This window comes from Montipora capricornis, chromosome 4 (genome assembly GCF_036669925.1).
Source record: "Montipora capricornis isolate CH-2021 chromosome 4, ASM3666992v2, whole genome shotgun sequence".
NCBI lineage: Eukaryota > Metazoa > Cnidaria > Anthozoa > Scleractinia > Acroporidae > Montipora > Montipora capricornis.
Genome location: NC_090886.1, coordinates 53,962,679 through 53,983,789, shown reverse-complemented (window position 1 = coordinate 53,983,789; position 21,111 = coordinate 53,962,679). Strand labels below are relative to the sequence as shown.

The 21,111-nt window shown below is 39.9% G+C and overlaps 2 protein-coding genes across 2 annotated transcripts in view; one reads left to right on the top strand and one right to left on the bottom strand.

The window, feature by feature from the left end:
* LOC138047470 (organic cation transporter protein-like) overlaps positions 1-10,789 on the bottom strand; it is a 14,538-nt gene extending 3,749 nt beyond the window's left edge. Inside the window, exons 1-7 of the mRNA XM_068894336.1 lie at positions 9,846-10,789; positions 7,979-8,125; positions 7,022-7,302; positions 5,198-5,443; positions 4,259-4,393; positions 2,065-2,150; positions 1,778-1,886 (exon numbers count right to left, since the gene is read on the bottom strand). Coding sequence (XP_068750437.1) covers positions 1,778-1,886; positions 2,065-2,150; positions 4,259-4,393; positions 5,198-5,443; positions 7,022-7,302; positions 7,979-8,125; positions 9,846-10,166 — 1,325 coding nt within the window. The 5' untranslated portion in view covers positions 10,167-10,789. The remainder of the gene's footprint in view (positions 1-1,777; positions 1,887-2,064; positions 2,151-4,258; positions 4,394-5,197; positions 5,444-7,021; positions 7,303-7,978; positions 8,126-9,845) is intronic.
* Positions 10,790-12,614: 1,825 nt separating this feature from the next.
* On the top strand, positions 12,615-20,773 carry LOC138047471 (translation initiation factor eIF2B subunit alpha-like). The gene is made up of 10 exons (XM_068894337.1): positions 12,615-12,661; positions 12,743-12,844; positions 13,157-13,296; positions 13,900-13,936; positions 14,521-14,600; positions 16,359-16,471; positions 17,260-17,328; positions 18,021-18,096; positions 19,421-19,546; positions 19,873-20,773. The coding sequence occupies exons 1-10, from the start codon at positions 12,622-12,624 to the stop codon at positions 20,011-20,013; spliced, it is 924 nt and encodes a 307-aa protein (XP_068750438.1). The 5' UTR covers positions 12,615-12,621; the 3' UTR covers positions 20,014-20,773.
* The last annotated feature ends 338 nt before the right edge of the window (positions 20,774-21,111 follow it).

Genomic DNA, 21,111 nt, shown 5'->3' with positions numbered 1-21,111 from the left:
ATACCGCAAATTTCACACACCTTTCTCCTAATTCCTACGTATATGGAGTATAAATAGACATTTCCTATTCACGGAAACTACGAAACTTCTACACAAACGGTTTAACGGTCACTTAAATTCGTTTGTGTTGGCCTGTAGCTCCACTCGCGCGCGGACTCGAATGAGTGGGTGACACATGCGTAAATGCTGATCTTGCAGCCCCCTCATTTTTCTTGATTTTGCAACTTTATTCGTTTATATCTCTGCTTCCGGACAGTGAATTTTTTTCAGTTTTTGCATGTTAGTCTTGTAAATTTAAAAAAATTCTGTAGGTGAAAAAAAAAGTTAGAGACACGTTTCAAAAAAACTGATTTTTCCGAAAAACTGGCCTACAGATTTTCTTGAATTTTAAATATTTTAGAGAGTATTTCCAACATTATCTGGTGACGCTGAATGGGAAAATTTCACCGTCCTGTTTCTTCAAAAAAGACAACATATGTTGATTTTAAGGCTCAAAGAAATGCCTAATATCGTTGTCATGGTAACGTCATTTTGGAGGAAAATATAATGTGAGAAATCTGCGATGGGTACTTAATACCCTGGCCAAATTTCGTCTTGATATGATTACCCTAACTGTATCTAAGGACAGAATATGTTTATTTGTTTGAAAAAGGAGAAACCATTTCGATGAGCCTCCTTAATTTTCTTGGAACACTGCCATTTTAACATATTTGAATAGCACTCGGCCACAGTAACACACTTCCAGCTTAACGTCAGCTGACACTTAAGACTAGCATCAACGATTGTGATCTTTGTGTTAAATTCCCACATGTATCTTGTCGAACTTTATAACACTTGAAAGGCAAAAAAAGCAAACTAACAAAAACTCGGTATCTTGCCGTTATTTTGTCACAGATGCATTACCATCAAGTCGATCTCTGTCAAAGAGAGGAATGTTGGAACTGCCATTGGTTGTTGGCCTTTTCTGTACATGGAATGGGTGTGTTGACAACTTTTTGGCTGATTTCTACATAATTTCTTGTAGCCACTTTTCCGTAATTCGACTGTGCTTGGGACAAGACTTGAAACAGTTCTTGTTTTGGAAATACTTTCAGTGTTGTTTCCGGTGAAGAGCTCCCGTAACCAGTTTCCTTCGAGTTATCATATGTTGCTCCATTTTGTTAATTGTTTAGGCCCAGATCGATCCTTGTTTCCGGCGGGGCGGGCAGCGGAAAGGCGGAGTTGCTTCTCTGTTTATGGATGTGTGGAGGAGGTGTGAGATACAGCGCCATTTTGTCTTACCCTGCGATGTTATCCTATTGTATTTGAATTTTTTTCGCAGATGTGAACAGAACCATAATTGAATAAAATTGAATGGAGTATGATAGCCAGAATTATACTTCCGTTGATCATAATTAACGTTGAGTGTAAACACGGCTTAAGTATGGCCGGTTTAGGCCGGTTTAGGGTGAATGGGTTAAAAAAAAAAGTTTAAAAAATTTAAACTGGTTTGCAAAAAAAAAAGATCTGGTTTTAAAAAAATTCAAACCACAACATATATACCACATTGCAATGTGGTAGGCGACGTGAACTGGAGGCCTTCACACTCCTAGTGAATTTACGTTTTGTTCATACAAAGAGGTTGTGGAGGTCTTTTCTGAGGAAAGCCGAACTCGACGAATAAAAAGAGGAAGGCAAGCTCAGACATCCTATTAAACACGACACACTGCTTAACTTTAGGGTTAGCTGTCAACATAAAGATGGCTAAGTATGATTGTGTCCAATACGAGACTCTTACCTGATAACGGTAGGATACAATTCCACAGTGAACACATAAATACACAGGAATGTGGCCACGATGCATGCTTTTCCAATAACGGCCAATGCTGTGACGATGTGTCGGTAATCTAGAGGGCAATGAAATTTATTATTATTAATATACGCGCAACTCGTACTTTGCACTGTCAAAGATTGACTTGAGCGGCGTCAGGGAATAGCTTTAGGTGCACGCAATTACGCAAAAAACCGCATAATCTGAGTCGGACTTTTCCTGCGGCAACACCACGTTACCACATCGATACCAACCTTCATCAGAAGGGACGGCTATAACCAGTATCCCTGCAAGACCACCAAATACCATGAAGGATGCGTAAGTGATACGACGTCCGAATCTGCAAAAAAAGAGCAAAGATAAAACACTTTAGCGACTGACAGTCACAAATCTGTATTATTTCATTCTGTACATCGAAAACTTAAGCAAGATTACGTCATGATCTATATGTGGTTGAAAAGTGCGTCCATTGGAAACTCGGAAAAGATCTGAGCTCCAGATGGGATAGCCTGATAGCCTGAATCCGGCGAACCAATGAAAATGCTGGAAATACGATATCCGGATTTCAGTTTTTAAGAACGGTGCCTACTAATTCAAAGGTATTTTTGCGCGGTTTACTGAATATGCGGGAAAAGCAGATCTTAACAAGTGTTATTGAAATCCAAAAAGGAAATTAGGAGTAACCCCGCATTTTTCGAAGATAATTGATCAACAATATTTGTAAAAGATTAAAAATACAAAGCAACATATGGCATTCTTTTCCAATTTGAAGCTTAATTGTCTCTGAACAATGCGTGGCTACGCCCAATTTTCTTTTCGGATACCAAGATCACTTGCTAAGTTCTGCTTTCTCCGCATGGTTTTAAACCGCGCAAAAATATCTCCGTGTAATAAACACCACCCATAGGAAATCCGAGTATCTCGAGATTCGCAGAACATATGCGCAATAACAATAGTAGGCACCGTCCTTTTGGCAGTTATGTTCGTCAGGCTCGTTTGTGGGCCATTAGGGCCGCCTTTCAGCGGCATCGGCGTCCACAGCTGTCGCAAGGAAAGTTATCGTGGTCCGGAACACAGTGTCTTCTCATGTGTGCCTTTTCGTGGTCACTTCGTCTGCTCTCTTCCACTCTGGTACGCGAGTTGCGCACCACAGTTCGCCATTTATGTCGGTCCAGGACCTGTTCCTCTCAGTGGGCAAAGTCCACTCCACTTCTCTTCAGGTGGCGTTTTAATACATCCTTGAATCTCAGTTTTCCTTTTTCCCATTTGCAGTTCTCCATAGAGCAGCAGTTTGGGCTTGCGCTCATCTGGCATCCTCCTCACGTGTCCAGCCCATCCTAACTGAGCGGCTGTTATAAGGGCTTCCACGCTATCCGTAACAGCTTGTCTCAGAACCTCTACTTCTGGCACTTTATGCTGTAACTTAATATGCAGCAGCTTCCGGCAGAGGGCCATACATTCAACAGAGTACAGCAGACATAGGCCACATCAGAAAATACCATATTACTCTTTGTTTGTCCCCCCAAATTTTGCACAAGCATTGTTTCAAGTTTCTCTTGGAACTTAAAATGGTCCCAAGAGAAAACAAAAACAATACTTTTTCAAAATTTTGGGGGACAAACAAAGAGAATTATGGTATTTTCTGAAGTGGCCTATGGAAGGACAGCAACATTGTACACTTCGATCTTCGTTGATCTTTGTTGGGAGCCGGATGTCATGGCATGACCAGAGAGGCTTGTACAGAGCACCATAGGCTTTTGTGGCCGCTTTGGATCCTTCGGTCCGCCTCCAGGTCTGATGAGTTTGTAGCAGTTACTGTACTGCCAAGGTAGGTAAAGGATTCGATGGTTTTCAGCGCCACTCATTGACCAGTATGCTCGACTGAAAGTCTTCAGTAGTCTTCTCATCAGGTGGGGGCTGGTAGAGGAGTTCTGTTGCTTTTCAACCAAAGTCAGTTGCGGCTGCAGAGAAACGGTCAACAATTTCTTGCATGACCTCTTCTGGGTCAAGGGCAACCAAAGCTGAGTCATGTGGGATGTCTGGGGACATTATAAGATACAAAAGGGACTATTACGTTTATCGGCGGGAGGCGCGGTGGCCTCATGGTTAGTGTGCTCGACTTCGGATCGAGTGGTCCGGGTTCGGGGCCTGGCCAGGGACATTGCGTTGTGTTATTGGGCAAGACACTTTGTTCTCACGGTGCCTCTCTCCACACAGGTGTATAATTGGGTACCGGCGTAATGCTGGGGGTAACCCTGCGATGGACTAGCATCCCATCCAGGGGGGAGTATAAATACTCCTAGTCGCTTAATGCTACTGAAACCGGAGATAAGCGCCGGCCTGATGGGCCTTCTGGCTCGTAAGCAGTGACTTTACCTTTACCGTTTATCGGCAGAAGGCAGGATAGTATAAGTTTGATGGTGTTTTAAAAGCAAAACAATAGAATACCTTGCCATAAAGAACCACATCAAGAGAGAGCCTGGAAGTTCAACAATGCTCAAGATGAAGAAATTCAGGTACATATCTCCAGCCAAATTTCCAACATTCAGGCTGATTCCAAAAAACACTAAGGCATTTACAAACCTAGAACAAAAAGCAGAACAGAGTAGTGCAAAACATAGTACAAGGTACACGCTTTTACGTTTTTTTCAAACTGTAGGATTGACGTTTTATTATATCCTCTGCATAATTATGCACACTAGTCATAGTTTACACTACACCGATCGTTTCCCTTTGCCTTGTAAACACTTTAAGAATCACTAATGTTTGTCTTCAATCGTTTTCTAACAACACTTGCTTGTTGTAGACTGAGTCTCTCTATCTCTAAACAGTGATTTGAGTCTGACAAATCCGACTTCCCGAAAAAACTTCGTGCGTGCTTGTACTATGTTCGTCAATTGACAAATTGTTTCCCCAATTGTATCATCTAGCGTCTCCTAATCAAACCAAAGGATTAATTATCCTTCTCGTGAGATAATTTAGTCACTTGACGACACCTTTGTGAAAAAACGGACTTAGGACCAAGGCGGACAAAAGCTTTCTCTTTCTTTTAAAATACCCGTAAATGAAGATTTCCGATTAGAGATACATCCTTGATGGTGATGTTACTTTCCCAGGGACCATGCTCTCGGTCGTTTTCTGCTCAACGTTATCAGTACCCAAGATTTACTTGCGAGCATTTGCTGTGAAAACGTCATCATTACCCATTTACTCCGTGCGCTTAGCTAGTTCTTGCAAATCGAGAGTTTTTTGTGGTATACCATGCAGATATGTAACAGCATATCACTGTAACTCTACATACGCGCAAGTTACAACGAGGCCTCCTCGGGATTTTGCCTCCAGGCAAAATCCCCACGGGGGCAATTAGTTTTTCGTTGCCACAATTACCAATTAAAGCCACAAATGATGGTTCTTTTCCTGAGCTTCGTAGTCCTGATCATGTCCAGTATCCCATAGCTCTTCCTGGTTTCACATCGATTTTTATCAGCTTCTTTTTTGAATTCCTGGATAGCGTGTTTGAGTTGGGTGGAGTCGACTTGCTTGCCATTTTTCTTTGCATAGTTCAAGAGAAGTTGATGAGCCTCTTCTAAACGGTTCTTAGCTATCAACCAACGTGGAGTCTCTGGAATGTACCTGACCATAAAGAACAACATGAGAAGAGGCGAAATCATTGTCACAGCAAAGTGATCTTATACCCATCGGCAGTAGTCTGTTTTGGATGGTGAAATTATATATTATGATGAAGTTTCCCCCTATGTTAAGGGCCCACTGACGTATTTTTTGGAGTGCGTTGCTAAGGATGTAATAGTTAAGTAATTTGAAAGAATGTGGCATTATTTTGGTCAGTTTCCAACTTATGTAAGCCAATGACCCTAAATATGACGTCATCATACCACGCCCATGTTCACGTGACCAATAAAAGAAAACTATAAATTTGTCTCCGTGCTACGCAATTTGGGTATTTAATCGATGGTTTGATAATTAGTATTCGTTTTTGCATCCAGCCAAGCATGGTTTTCTTTTTATTTTGAAAAATGTTCTTTTTAAAGACATAAACGATACTGAAATACCCATAACTTTTTCAAAAAAGATGATTTTAAAAAATCAATGCTTAGCCATATTTTGTGTTTGGGGGTGAAACGTGCCATGTAAAAAAATTTAATTCAATTAAAAACCGCCGGAACTTAAGCTTTTTTCCTCAAACCGGAAGTCAGTTCGTTTACGCATGCGCAGTTGATCTGAGAACGAGCGCGAGGAAGGGCGAGGAAAAACCTTCGATGGAAACAACAGTTTGTGCGGTGACTTTTGCTTGTGAGTGGGTTTTCTTGTCAGCTCATAATATGATGACGTCAGTTACCGGAAGTAACATTTCACCTCCTCAGCAACGAGCGAAAAATCCGTCTGTGGGCCCTTAATAGGCCAGTTTCGTATTCTAACGGTTGGACTGAATCTAGCATGAAATGGAGGCTAATGAGGGGAAATTAATTCGCATTTGAAAAGATTTGCCCGCATTAGCCTCCATCTCATGCTAGATCCAGTCCAGCCGTGAGAATTCGAAAATGGTCTGTTACTAACAACCTCTAGAGATTATTTGCAATAAGAATAAATTCCTTTTGATTAATTCCGATCTGAAATACTCCGATAACCGTTTTTGAGTTTCTGACAGAAGAACTCTTCAAGGCGTGAATCAAATGCGACTCCTGTTCTTTTAAACTCTCCCCAATTCTCAGCGGATGCTAAGCCAGAAAAACTAAAATTTAAGGGTACAAATCAGATCCCCATTAAGAGGCGAAAAAGCAAATGAAGTTCACTTTTTTTTCAAAAATCACTTTGGCCAAAAGCTAAAGTCAATATGAGAAATTTTTTTTTGATTTTATGGAACATAAAGTATCTGAGACATCAAATGAGTCACAGGTTCGAATCCCGTTGAAACCATCTTGTCCACATACGTGCGAGGATCACTTCTCTCTCTTAGATGAACTATCTGCTGCGAAAGATAACAAGCTGCAAGAAGAAAGCTTCCAAACATGTTTACGAATCGTGAGGGACAACCTCGATTCCAGGGTCTCTCTTCTCTGCCTCCCTTTCCTCAACGATAAGGGAGGCAGAGAGGAAAGACCGTGGAAACGATGCAGCGTGAGTAACTCTCGTCCAACCATGGCCTCGGCCGGGTATTGTGAGCTTGTGCAATATAAAGTGCACTTGTCTTACCACCAACACAGCAGCAGCGGTACGCCTGATAAGGACACGGCTAACATTAGGTACCTCCACTCACGGATAAGATAAGCCAGCAATGACAATAAAATAAATCCAAGACTGACGAACATGTTGTTGACCATTCCTCCAGCAGTGCGTTGGTTAATATGAACGATCTCCATGCAGTACACAAACCGTACAAGAAGGCATCCCGCTGTTCCAGCGCCGGCCAAGAAACGGAATAACGAAAATAGTGAGAGACAGTCAGCTACGCCGGATACTGTTCCGGACACAGACTGAAACACAGATTATAAGTATCATCATCATCATCATCATCATAGTATCCTGTACTTTAGAATACATACATACATACATACATACATACATACATACATACATACATACATACATACATACATACATACATACATACATACATACATACATACATACATACATACATACATACATACATACATACATACATACTTAATTGACCGCTCCCCATGGGGGCTTTTCAGGGCCAATGAAACACAGTTAACGAAACGACGGAACAGAACAACAACAACTGTTAAGAATCCCAACTGACCGGAGGCAAACCAGTTGGCTATTTACAAGTGCAGCTGGGAAGTTGAATCAGGGACTTCCAGGAACAAATTCGACGAGTGATCAGAGCGGGTCTTGAACCCGGGATCTCCGGGTCTCAAGGCAACCGCCCTAACCACTGGGCCATTATCGTCATCATCGCAATCATTGACGTCATCGTCCTCAGCATAGATATAGTCAACATTAGTTGTTATTATTCGTCATCGTTTCAAAATTATTGCTCTTGTGGCCGTCATTGTCATCGTCATCGTCATCTTCGTCGTCGTCATCAATCGTCATTGTCGTCACCATTGTTGTAATCCTCGCCATCGTCTTCATTGTAGTCATTGTAATCATCGTCGTTATCGTCAATATTTATTTACTCACCATAAGAAAAATGCTAAGAAAAACACCAGTCTTGCGCCCCAAGTGATCGGACAGAGTGCCTAAGACAACTGAACCGACTAACAGTCCTGCCATATATACAGATTGGGTCGCCGCTTTCAGGTGTTTCCTGTCGCAAATGAGGTCCCACTGACAAAAAGAGATGATAATAAATATTTAAACGCTTTATTCGTCCGTTTAAAACAACCGTTTCACTTGTTTCACTCATCAGTTCCATAAACAATAATTATATTTAATGAGCTACCTCAGAAGGAAATACGTTAAGAGGATAACTCCAACGACTGCAGAAGACTTCTATGAATGTACCGTTATGACAAGATGTTGCTCTTTTTATTGACGCACACTGGCTGGCTTCTGTTTTAACGGTCCTCCAAAAAGAAATTGGACGATTATTAGAAACCTGAACTGAAGAATCAGGGGCACCCAACGAATCTGTTCCTCACATTATCTGTTCCCCAGAGGAATCTTGCTGGCTGGCAAAAATACAGGTGTTTCGATGAGCTGGCTGGGAAATTTTGTTATTGATAGAGGTTTTGCCTGGGAATTGCTGACTTTTTCTAGCATTTCAACCCGAGCTGGCTATAGCAACTCTGAAGACTGAGGACGACTGAAAAAAAAAAAAAAAAAAGAACCCCTTCCCTCTCCCAGAGAGTAGTCACAAACATACGACGGCTGGTCAGAGTGATTGCGCTTGCGGAAAAAAACCTGTTTTGTCCCGGTTTGGCGCCTTTGTTCGGTCGTTTTGGATCGAGGGATTTGAAAGCGCGCGGAATTCCTGGCTGGGAAATAAATTTGATCAGCTGGCTGGGAAACCAACCAATTTTATCTAGCTGGCTGGGAAATTTCTTATGTGTCTTGCTGGGAAAAAGGAACAGATAATGTTTTCCCAGCAACACTGAAAAACACCTGAAAATGCCTTAATAACATTTATTTTCATTAACTGGGGTATAATAATACATTTTACAACAAATTGGTCGTTGGGTGCCCCTGAAGAATCCGCGTATTTTTTAAAAGCGTTCTAACTCAGATATAAATAATTCTAAAATAAACAGAGCAGAGAAACCGAATATCATCAAATTTGCTACTTTTGCAAATTTTCCCTCAATTGAACACTTGATTTTCAGTGGACATCAGAGATCTGTACCCACAAGGGAAGAACGCAAAATTAGACTTGAAAACTAAGTTTTCACTGGGTTTATCGCAAATATGCCGTACGAGATAGGGTATAGATATGAGTGAAAGTTTTGAATTAAACTTACTCTACAAATAGGTCAAATTTTTAACGGAAAACATATTCACGAGATAGGAGCAGTCAATAAAAACACCACCCCCCCTCCCCCCTGAAACAATCAAGACCTTCAATACCGAGCTTTTTGTTGATCGAGTCAATGATAAGCGAGCTGACTTGGTAACAAAGCCAAGGAATGGCGTCTTTTTCAGAAAAATGGTTTCAAAGAGGATGCGTTTTTAATGAGCGTAGGTTGCTAATTCAATAAAAGTAGTCTAGCAAGAATTAACGATAGCAGTAAGACTGGCCATATTTATGTGTCTACCAAAGTTACCCACTACCAACTCTCAGAGGCTAAACTAGAGAACACAGAGCCACATTCAATCAATCCAATAAAAATCCGGCTCGTTATTTCAACTCATTGCCACTAAAGACTCTGTCGGCGTGGCTGCCGAATGGCTGTTTCACTCGCAGAATGGATTGCGACATCACAACAGGCTATCAGATATATTGCGCTACAGTTTTAAACCGGGGAAAAAACAATTCGCGTCATGACAATAATATCCTTCCTTATTCGGCCTCACACCACTTAGAGTTAAGATGGCTATCAAGTTGACTGACCTCAGTGACTGCACTAGTAAGATGGCCAGAAAAGTCATATTTGACGCAATCTGAACAACATTTTCGCACTTGACATGACTCGTTAATTTGCGAAGACGACAAGGAAACACAGGTAAAATTCTTTGGAGTAGCGCCGTAGAAGACTTGAACAAGCTGCTGCAGTCCAATGGGTATAGACACTGCACTCATGAAGGCATACAGAAGAAACGTATAACGACCGAAACCACCAACCATGGACAAAAGACCATCAAATTGCAATTGCGACGACTTCCTCGCTGGCGCTAAGACTTCCATTTTGCTCTCCTCTTCTTCGAGCGACATGACAGTCAAGGCAGGACGATTGACTAAGACGTTTTGACTGATCAGATTTTATCTTAACAAATGAATAACCTCCAATGCTAAAGGGAAGATATCTGTTTTCAAAAACGAGACGGAAACCGGAAGCCCTTTGTTCAAGTAGCCAATAAGGTCCTGTTTGATGCTAACACGACACATGGGTGTCACTCTGTCTGCATTCTGATGGCTGGTACAGTCAAACCTCGATTATCCGGACTCGTGGAGACTGGCTGAATACACCTTATTCCAAAATGGACATTTTAGTATTCTTTGTTTCCATGCAAATTGGCCCTTATGGCCTCGTTCAAGGTTAAATATTCTTTTGAATTTTAATGTATACCTGCTTACAGAAGTACTGTTATGGGATATGTAGAGAGATGGGATACACTCTTTAGTGTCTCCCCAAGATGTCTTATCCTATCCCTATGGCAGCTTTCTTGTAATTGGGCATATGGAGTAATTGTAATTGTAATTGTTTTAGTCCATATTTTATTTCATGTATTTTAAAAAGTTTTACATAGCAGGTCCACACCAGCTGATAGCTGCCGATGCAACTATTACTTTGTAATTTTTGTAATTTTAATCTGCTTTATCAAATAAAGAATTAATTGATTGATTGATTGTTTGTGGCCATAAGGGCCAATTTGCATGGAAACGGAAGAATGCTAAAATGACGGCCATTTTGGAATATGGTGTATAGTCCGCAAAAAACGTAACCTGCGATCAGGCGTACTTTTCCTTAGACATGGTGCGAAAAGATAATTTTTAGCGCCCTGTCTCAAGAAAAGTACGCTTGATCGCAGGTTACAAAAAACGCGAGTCCGGATAAGTGTAAATATGAATATTAATGAGCCAAAAACAAAACTGATCTTTGCTATAGGACTTTATCACGCAGTTCATTATGTGCCACTTTCAATTATTTTCGTTTTTTTGCCTTCATCGCTCTCCAAGTTGTCGGGGAGCTCAGTGAAATGCACTGCATTTAGTTATGGCGCGTGTGAGCACGAAACGCATCTGTCAGATTTGAGGGAAAAAGTTTTTGCTGCGGATCATAAAATATGACTAATTAATATGCATGAAAACTGGGATAATCGAGGTCCGGATGCTTGCGGTTCGACTGTATTTACTCTGGGAAAGTAAGATTGGCAGATCAACTGGGCCTCGTTGGAGAAGGATATTCGTGAGATCGCGACGGAGAGATACTTGTGGATTGCGGAAAACGTCATTATATTATTACAATTAATTTTGGAAAAATTTCCATTGTAGAGAAATGAAGTTTTAGTATATACTAAAACAGTGGATAGCGTTGAACTCGCGCGCTGATTGGCTACTCAAACTCCCGATATCCTTTGCTATTCACCTCCGAGCAATTCGCGCGCAATTTGGGCCCAAAAATGTTGTAATCTTTGCAGGAATAAATCAATGAATAATCTTTATTTATACACGATAAATATTTAAAGCGATGCTTCGCTTGTGGGGTCGTGTCTAAATAATTAAGAAAGATAACTTAATGAATTAGAAAATAAATAGGATATACACCAGCTAAAATCATATAACTACTTACTACTTACAAGTCTAAAACGATAAAAGCTCAAAATTCTAAAATACAAGGTGGTGCTCAGGTATCGACTAGTTATTAACACTAATTATACTTAAAATCTTCCTCCCTTCTGTTTAATGTTTGAGGGGAGATATAGTCGAAATCTAGGTGTAGCAGAGCCTTTGACCGTCTTGGCACCCATTATCGCGTATTTCTTTACATTGTCTATATCGTTATTAAGTTGAGGAACCAACCTGTTCCAAACTATTGCTCCTCTACGAGCTACAGAGTTCCTCATGTAGTTGGTGTTAAAACGAGGGACATCAATTTTCAGTTTTTTCCTAAGTTGATATCGCTTGATGTTATTGTTCTTAATAATATCTGACATAGCGTCTGGAGTCAGGTTATTGTGGATTTTATACATAAGCTTAGCTAAGCTAATTTTATACATAAAGGCTAAAGAAGACCAATTAGCCTTTTTCATAACATCTGCATTAGACATCTCCCAAGGTAACTCAAAGATAATTCTCGCAGCTCTACAATGCAGTGCTTCTAATGCCTTAAAACCTTCCTTATTTGTGAGACCTCCCCATACTGATATACCATATACGATCGACGGCATAATAACTCTAAAATACAAGTCTAATGAGTTAAAATCATCTTTTTGTGCTGTATTATCTCCCTGTTTGAGTATATACTAAAATGACTATTCACCTCAGTGTCGGTGGCTACGTTTTCTCCACCACTAGGCATCACTAGCCACCTCCACTTCGGTGAATTGTTGCTATTAATCATCGATTCTTGGCATCGTGCACGAGTGGCTCGCCATACTCGCGCGTCGCGCTTGCGCCCCAAACCGATGGTCAGTGACAAACTCTAAAGGCAAAGAGTATGTTGTGTATGGATAACAAAACAAGCCTGTTGGAAATGGATAACGAGGGTAGGTTTTTTTCAAAGTTTGGATTTCTCGAGCATAAAAAAGACGGTTTTCGTAATTGTTGTTCATTCTTGTGACGCACAGCCGCGGTGCAGTTCTTTAAAAAATGTATGGTGGACGATCCAGGAATGTCAACAGCGGTAGCAGCCATACAAACGCTACTGGAATTCATGAACCAAAACTCCGGTAAGCGGCCAGTGCCACAAAGAAGAAAAATCGCAAAGGGCTAGTAAATGAGTTTTAACGCATGTATATAATAAATAGTCCTTCATTGCATGACTCAATCGTTGATCGTGATCTCTCAGTCTGTGAGAAAAACAAGAAAACAGATTTAGACAAGGGTTTAATTTCCGCACTTTTGCATGACAATGTTTTCTGTTCATGTTTAAATACCGTTGTTTGTCTATGCTTGAGAGAATTAAAAACATGAAAATGGCTACCCATGCATTTGCATTTTGAAAAACTTTATTGATTTTATTGTTCTTTCAATTGTTGCAGCTGAAACCCTTTCTGAGCTGAGAGAAAATCTCAAGTCAGTGATTGATGTCCTGACAAAGACAGAAGGTTCAGTAGCTTCTATTTCATCAGGATGTGAACTGTTCCTCAGATTTATCACACTTGCTTCACTTGACAACCCTGTACGTATTATTGTTCAAGTGATCTTTCGGCTCGGTTATCAACTCATCTATACGTGGAGATGGTTTGCAACCAATCTCTAGAAACGTAGATAACAATGATATAAATCGTGTAGAATAACCCCCGGGGGGGGGGGGGGTACTCGACATATCCCTGGGTGGGGAGGTATGGCGCAGCCCCTCATACCCTGACCCTGTTTAAGACAAATACAAATATCGCTAATTTTCCTACCCATTTTAAGACAGAATTCCGATTTTTGATACCCGGGAGAATAATCATACATGTATATTATTGCTGGTGGACGAACAAAAGGAGCTAATGATGATGAGAGATCTTTTGTTTTCATCCACCAACATGGCAGCAGCGATTTAACGTGATAACCACCTCCACCATATGACTTAACAATAATGAAAAATGATTCCATGAATGTTGTTTCTTAAAATTAAAACATCTTCCAGTCTTCTTGTAAAACTGAATCAGTTCAGAGCTGGAAATTTATGGAAGCAAATTTTAGTCTGTGTTGGATTCAAGATGGGTTATTTTCAACTCATATCCAACAAGGCTCATGGAATATTATTATTCTTACTTATTATACTGTTTTACAGGACTTTCAAGAATGCAAGAGAGTTCTTGTTGTACGAGGTAAACCAAGTTTGTGAAGGGGAAGGGGTAGAAAGGAAATTAACATGGACCCTAGTATGTCTAACAATTTAATTAACTTTGTTCACATGTTTATTGCATTGGATGGAGGTAAACAACTACAACGTGTATTTTTCATTTTACGTGGTCCAGTTTTGATTGGTGCCTTGGTTATAACAACCTTCATTTCAACAACCTTCTTTGCTCTGGTAACTCTGGTTCAGAGCTGAGGTTTTTTGAGTGTAAAAATTTTCCTTGTTTGGATGTAATGTACCTCACACATTTTCTCGCGTGCACAGCATCAATCTTACTTTTGTCCATAGTTGGGCAAAACATTGGTATCCTAAAATCCCCAGCTTTGTTCCAAGGAAAAGAGTTGCAAGTTACACGCTTCAAGATCATGTGTGTCTGCTCTGACTTAGTGGCATTTGTTCGAAATTAGAATTTTAAAGTCAACTGTTGGTCAAACTTAGCAAGTACAATTTTTTCAGGTTCTGCTCTGACATCACAAAAATTGGACAAAATCAATGACATCTTGTTTTAGTAATCATTATAAGTCAATTAATGATCTACTCACTTGTCAACAGGACAGTTGTATTTGAAAAGAGCTGCTTCTGCAAGGACAAAAATTGCTAAACTTTGCCATTCATTTATTAAAGATGGAGCGGTAAGATAGCAATGTTTTAGTGATAACATTGCTTTTTTTCCTTTACTGTTTTGTGTATTTTAAAATTTTGCCTTAGATAGACACTCAGAATCCTCTGACAGGTTGCCAAGAACTGAGTTTGCCAGGGATGGCCTTTGTTGGGAACTGTGTACCAGATGAATGCACAGTCTATTGCCCATGATCATGCATTCATTAATGAATAGGACATATCCAAGGTATCTTAAACTGACGGCCAAAGCCTTGCTGCCCTCTGTAAGATCTCAAGCATTCTGGATTCCAAGGATATAGCCACTGTGTATAAAGCACAAGTGCGCAGTTTCATGGAGTACTCTTCTCTGTGTTGGATGAATGCTTCACCTACCAATCACGCCCTTCTTGATAATATCCAGGAGAAAGCTTTAAAGATCATTGGAACTAACAAAGCTGCTGCCTGTGCTCAGTTAACAATAATTTTTCCAAGTCTGCTTTACAGGCAGCGGGTAGCTGCCCTTGTCGGGGCTCCTCTGTAGGCTATTGCTCACTATTGCACATATTTAAAAAAAAAACCAAAAAGAAACACATCTACCTATCTATCTATCTATCTATCTATCTATCTATCTATCTATCTATCTATCTATCTATATATATATATATACATAAGTTGAAGGATTAAAGTTGAAGGATTATATGTATATGTATATGTATATGTATATGTATATGTATATGTATATATATATATATATATAGGGAGTCTGTAAGTAGATTTTCTTGTGGAACAGTGCTCAATACGTTGAAGCAGAGCGAAAAAAGGACGCAACTACATTTCCCGACAAGCCTGTTTCGTGAATCGCTTCATTAAACCCCTGAAGAGTGAAGCGATTCATGAAACAGGCTTGTTGGGAAATGTAGTTGCGTCCTTTTTTCCTCTTAAAATATTTATATATAGATATATATATATGACTTCACAGAAGTTTAGGTTTCACGAGTAACCATCGTTTTAATGCTTCAGACCTGTTTTGTATGGTACAAGTATCACACTCATCAGGCAATTTTAACAAGTCGTTAAAACTGCCTGATGAGTGTGGTACTTTTACCATACGAAACAGTTCTGTAGCATTAGAATGATGGTTACTCGTGAAACCTAAACTTCTGTGTAGTCATAGTTATTGCTCCTCAATCGATTGAGTTGAGCGCTTTACGATATATGTTAGTCAAAGTAAAGTCAATTTACTTTAACGTCGGTAGTTTCTTCAGTTGTGAAACTGGTATCAATGGAAGCCGACGGTGCACCTTTTATCCCCCTCCATCTGTCAGTGCTCCGTTTCACGGATATTTAAAATCTATAGCTACACAGGTCATAGGAAAGTGGAAACCGACGTTGAAGTCACAGAGGATCGAACTGGGGACCCCTTGCTCCAAAAGCCATGCACTAGCCAACTGAGCTACGCCTGCAAATGTTGGTTTTTGAGGAGGGGGAAAACCGGAGTACCCGGGAGAAAACCTCTCTGGGCAGAGTAGAGAACCAACAAACTCAACCCACATGTGGCATAGAATCCGGGAATCGACCCTGGGTCACATTGGCGGAAGGCGGGTGCTCTCACCACTGCGCCAGCCCTGCTCCCCAAAAAAGGCAGTCAACTACCCTTTGGTTTGTGCTAAAATCAAACCAACTTTGACTCTATCTGATTATAATGCATTGACAGTGTATTGTTGATAATGGTACCAACACATTTGTGTATTTGCTGACACAAGTACACTATAAACATGGATCTTTTTCAGACAATTCTAACACACTCACGATCCAGAGTTGTGTTGGAAATCTTGAAGATGGCTGACCAGCAAAAGAAGCGTTTAAATGTTTACATCACAGAATCTTGCCCTGATAAATCAGGGTGAGTTTTTCTAGATTCACATACAGTCGACTCCTGAAAACTCAAAACTTCAAGGGAAATTTAAAAAGGTTCAAGTTATCTTGAGTTGAAAACAAAGGCCCCGAAATAAGGAAAAAACAGTGTTTACTGTTTTTCTATTCATACACAATAATTTTTAATCAAGTGAAAAGGGGCCAATTCATTTCTAAATTACTGTAGAAATCAGAACGCAAGGTAACATGCAACAAAACAAAGCAAAGCAGCAGGGGAAGTAGAGTATTAAAGTTGTATTAAAGACGAGGAACTGGGAACTTTGCAAACGGTTTTCAAAGCAAACAAAGTCGATCTACTACTAACAGAGTTCATGCCATTTACTTTTTCGAGAAATAGTCAGTTGCAGTACACTGTTTGTTTTTATTTAATTGTCATGTATTCACGGGCGTGATTTGAGTTATTGAAGGGAAGGGAAAGGAAAATAATTATTGCTTCGAGTTAGTGGGAGGTTTGAGGTATTGAGGGTTTGTATTACCAAGGGTAAAACTGCAGTAAATGTATGATGGAAATCCAGGGGAAATCGATTTTGGTTTGAGTTGGCGCAACGTTTGAGCTGGTGAGGGTTGGAGTCATCGGGAGTCGACTGTATCTTTGGACCTCTGTGTGAGCTTGAATTATACAGTAGCAATTTTTAGGAGCATTTGAGATTTCAGGATACTTAAACAGACTACGTCATGTTTCCAAAGCCTAGTAATAGATTGAAAAATCACCTTAGAGTTGGGTTTTACCTGCAGATATTCCTCCTTCTCTTTCAGCTGTACAATGCAAGACCAATTGAAAGAATTTGGGATTCCATCAACGGTCATTTTGGACTCTGCTGTAGGGTAAGAATTTGCGAAGCTTTCAACAGCAATATATTTCAAATTTTGTTTTAAAATTTAGGCCTAGTTTTGAACGAAGTTCTTTCAGAGCCTCTGCCAATTTGAATGTTTAAATTTTCCTCCAGAAGATGAATAAATGACAATAAATACAATAAAGATCTTTATTAATTTCAAAAAAAGACGTTCTGGATTACAGTTTTTCATAAAATCAAATAGATTTTAAAAGACACATAAGTAAATTGTATTAATAAAAGAGAGTTTTTAAAAAACGTTCGGTTCTAATCTAAGGAAGTACATAGGAATGACCACGATTCCTTGGCAATTTTGTTTTACTGTGTGGTATGAGATCTGCCAAAGGGCCTTCAGTAAAAGTTGTGTTGGTTTTCCATAACTTATTAGCTGAGGCCTCCTTACCTCCTTGAGGCCCAAATAAACTGCTCTTTTTCTGAAACTTATCAGTTTTAGAAAGATGCTTATCATAACTTGCAACACCCATACTGAATTGCCAGAAGTAGAAAGAGGTATCATCAAACTATGAAAAAGGTGGTATAGAGAATCTAAACTATAACCATACTTCTTGCACACTCATAATATGTGCATACGCCTTCCCGCCTTACTGAGAAGACTATGCATCAATGATAATTGAACAGTTTTGGCCTCCAAGGTATAAAGTGAGTGCAATATTTTGTTTATAGGTACATTATGGAAAAGGTTGATTTAGTCCTGGTGGGTGCAGAGGGAGTGGTTGAAAGTGGAGGTATCATCAACAAAGTAAGATGTTGGATTATTATTATTATTATTATTATTATTATTATTATTATTATTATTATTATTATTATTTTGGTTACCAGAATGTGACATACAACTAGTAATAGTTTTAACTACATCTGCCCCCGCCTAAGATAATACAGATGGCAGTTGAGGTGTTTTCCAGTTCATATGTGCTGCACATGTACACTGTAATTAGGTAGGTAAATGAAAGTGAAAGATACAAGGAAAGGATGGTCAACGACAATCAGCATTTATTTTTAATTTCCATCAATGTTTATTTGATGCGCTATCAATTGAAAAGCAATTTACATACATGTAATTTTGGAAAATGCCTTGAAACTATGATAGTAAAACAGGAACGGGGCCGCCGGAACATTCAATGACTAGAAGGCAACATTTCGTCATCGTCATGGTCGTCTTTCATAGTCATCTTTTTTATCCCTGTGGTTCTTTCCACGGTACCTTGAAATACCATAAAATAGGAACAAAACTCGCTTATTATATTCGGATCACTAATTATTATTATCTGTGAATAACTGTTGTAAAAATGATCTAAGAATGTTTGAAAATGTTGATACTGAGACTATGATTTTGCTTTCTGAGGTTGCGTCGAGCAGTTTGTGGCCGAGTCTGTCGCCCCTGTTTCTGTTTTCAGTTGTGTCTAACAAATCGTCGCCCCTGTTTATGATTTTGGCCTCGCCGTGAGAGACCTCTGCTAGCAGGGAAGCTATGTCGATGCTCCTTGTGACTTTCTGTCTCGTGACTCACTGAGAATTAACCAGAACACCTCGCGAACTCGGTGAACAATCCCGATACCACCTTGCGCGCTCGGTTGAGCAAATCGAGATTGCTTTCCCCTGTTCAATATCTAACGATTTACATATTAATTTACTTATTTTCCCCTTTTACACGGGGGCTTCTAGGTTGCCTCTGAGAGGTCAAAACCCTGCGGGGGCAATGAGTCAGTATAAGGAGGCAATCTGAATGTAACGTTAACAATATTCCCTTAATTGTTGTACCTACACAAATTACTTCCCGGTTTTCATATCGGCAAAGCATGTTCATGGCCAGAAAAATAGACTATATCAGATATACATCTGTAATAATTAAGGGAAATTTTCTTTTGTTTTTTCTTTATTGGGATGAAGGGACTTCTAATTTATTGGACCCTTTGCATTTTGGCACGACCTAATGAATAGGATAAAGAAGTTGTTACAGGGAGCATTTACTTTCGGAAGTTTATCAAGTTGCAGATTTGGCCATGCATTAATCAGTAATTTATGCCAAGATTGGATTGTGTGACTTTGTGGTCTGTTTAAATCAGGTTGGTACTTATCAAATGGCAGTGGTGACCAAGGCAGTCAATAAACCTTTTTATGTAGTGGCGGAAAGTTTTAAATTTGTTCGACTGTATCCACTTAATCAAGAAGATGTACCTAACTCATTCAAGGTGAGCTTTGTGAATCAAGTTTCCCTCACAGCTTCGGGCTGTGACCGTTTCAGGTCGGTTTCGTTATGTGTGAATGTGTTTAGCTGTTGGGAAAGGCAGTGCTAAGTTTGTTTGGTTGATTAACATTTCAACCAGCAAAACTTGTTAAACCAGTTGTAAAATCGTGAAGATATCGACCATTATTGTTTTGGCGGGCTTTTTCTGAGTTGTGCTCCAGTTGCTGTCTTTCCTCACAACGTAGCTTTGCAATGCAGCAAAGTCTGGCGATGGCTACATGTTTTTTTTTTTGTTTTTTTTTAATTACTGATTTAATATTCGTTTTCCAGTACTCAGAGGTTTCATCATGCAATGGAAATCATCCAGTAGTGGACTACACCCCACCCTCTTACATTACACTACTCTTCACCGATCTCGGAGTTCTCACCCCGTCTGCTGTCAGTGATGAACTTATAAAGCTGTATTTATGACAACCCGTGACAACGTCGAAAACCCCGACGTCAGTGAAAACAGCAAGCGGATGAAGCCTAGCGACGAAATAGGGATAGTTGAGATAATGGCACCACTGGCGTTTTTGTTGTAATGCCTAGCCAAAAGGGCAGCCTTATACCTGCAAGTGTTTCATGGTTTGTCAACATGGGCATGACATGTTATAGAATGGTCTCATTCAACAGGCAGAAAGACCGTATGTCTCGCGCCTCACTACCACTCAAATAAGTAATCTTGGAACTGGGATTTAAAAAACCTGATCAGTAATGCACACAATCCTTTTTGTACACTGTAGGTGTTGTACCTTTGAAGATACTTTCTTGAGCACTATGCCCATACGCGATTTACAAAGATCTCTTTCCAGATGTTCAAAAGCAGGATAACTCCGTTTTCCCAGTGGATAAGTCACTATCCAGATTATAAAATATACTCCACGTTAAAAGGTGACAGGTTTTCATAAACGCCTTAACACACATGTGCTCAGAGTGTGCATATTCATGAGCTAATACTGAAACTTTCGTACGGATCTATACTGTCGGGTAGTGACTTATCCACCGGATAAAGTTATCCAGCCTTTCAACAAGTTCTTTCAAAAGATGAAGTCGAACGCCCTTGTCTGCAAACGTCTTTAAATTTCTCCTTTCTTGCTTTCCATGTATTAGTATGAGTCGATGCAGGGCCCACAGGCTTCGATATTTCCTGAACGGTCTCTTAAAATCTGAATAAACTTTATTAACGTGATTCTTTTTATTTATTTATTTTCCTCAATGCGTGAGCGGGCGGAATTCTGCGAATCCTGCAATCCGATTGGCTCTGGAAGGGGCGGATTTTTTCTATCTTGCCCGTCAGCCCGGGTGGAATCCTAGCCCTGGTTGCGTGAGCTTGTGCGATGAGCTTCAAAACATAAAGTTTTTGAAGCCTTTTAAAAGTAAACAGTGTTGCTTTGCAAATTAATAGATATTGTGAACAGAATCAACCGATCATTGCGGTATTGCCTGATATTTCATTTTTGATAATAAGTATCGTAGGCCAGCCTTTAGCAATGGTTCCCAGCCAGCACATCTTTTTAGGAAAAAAAA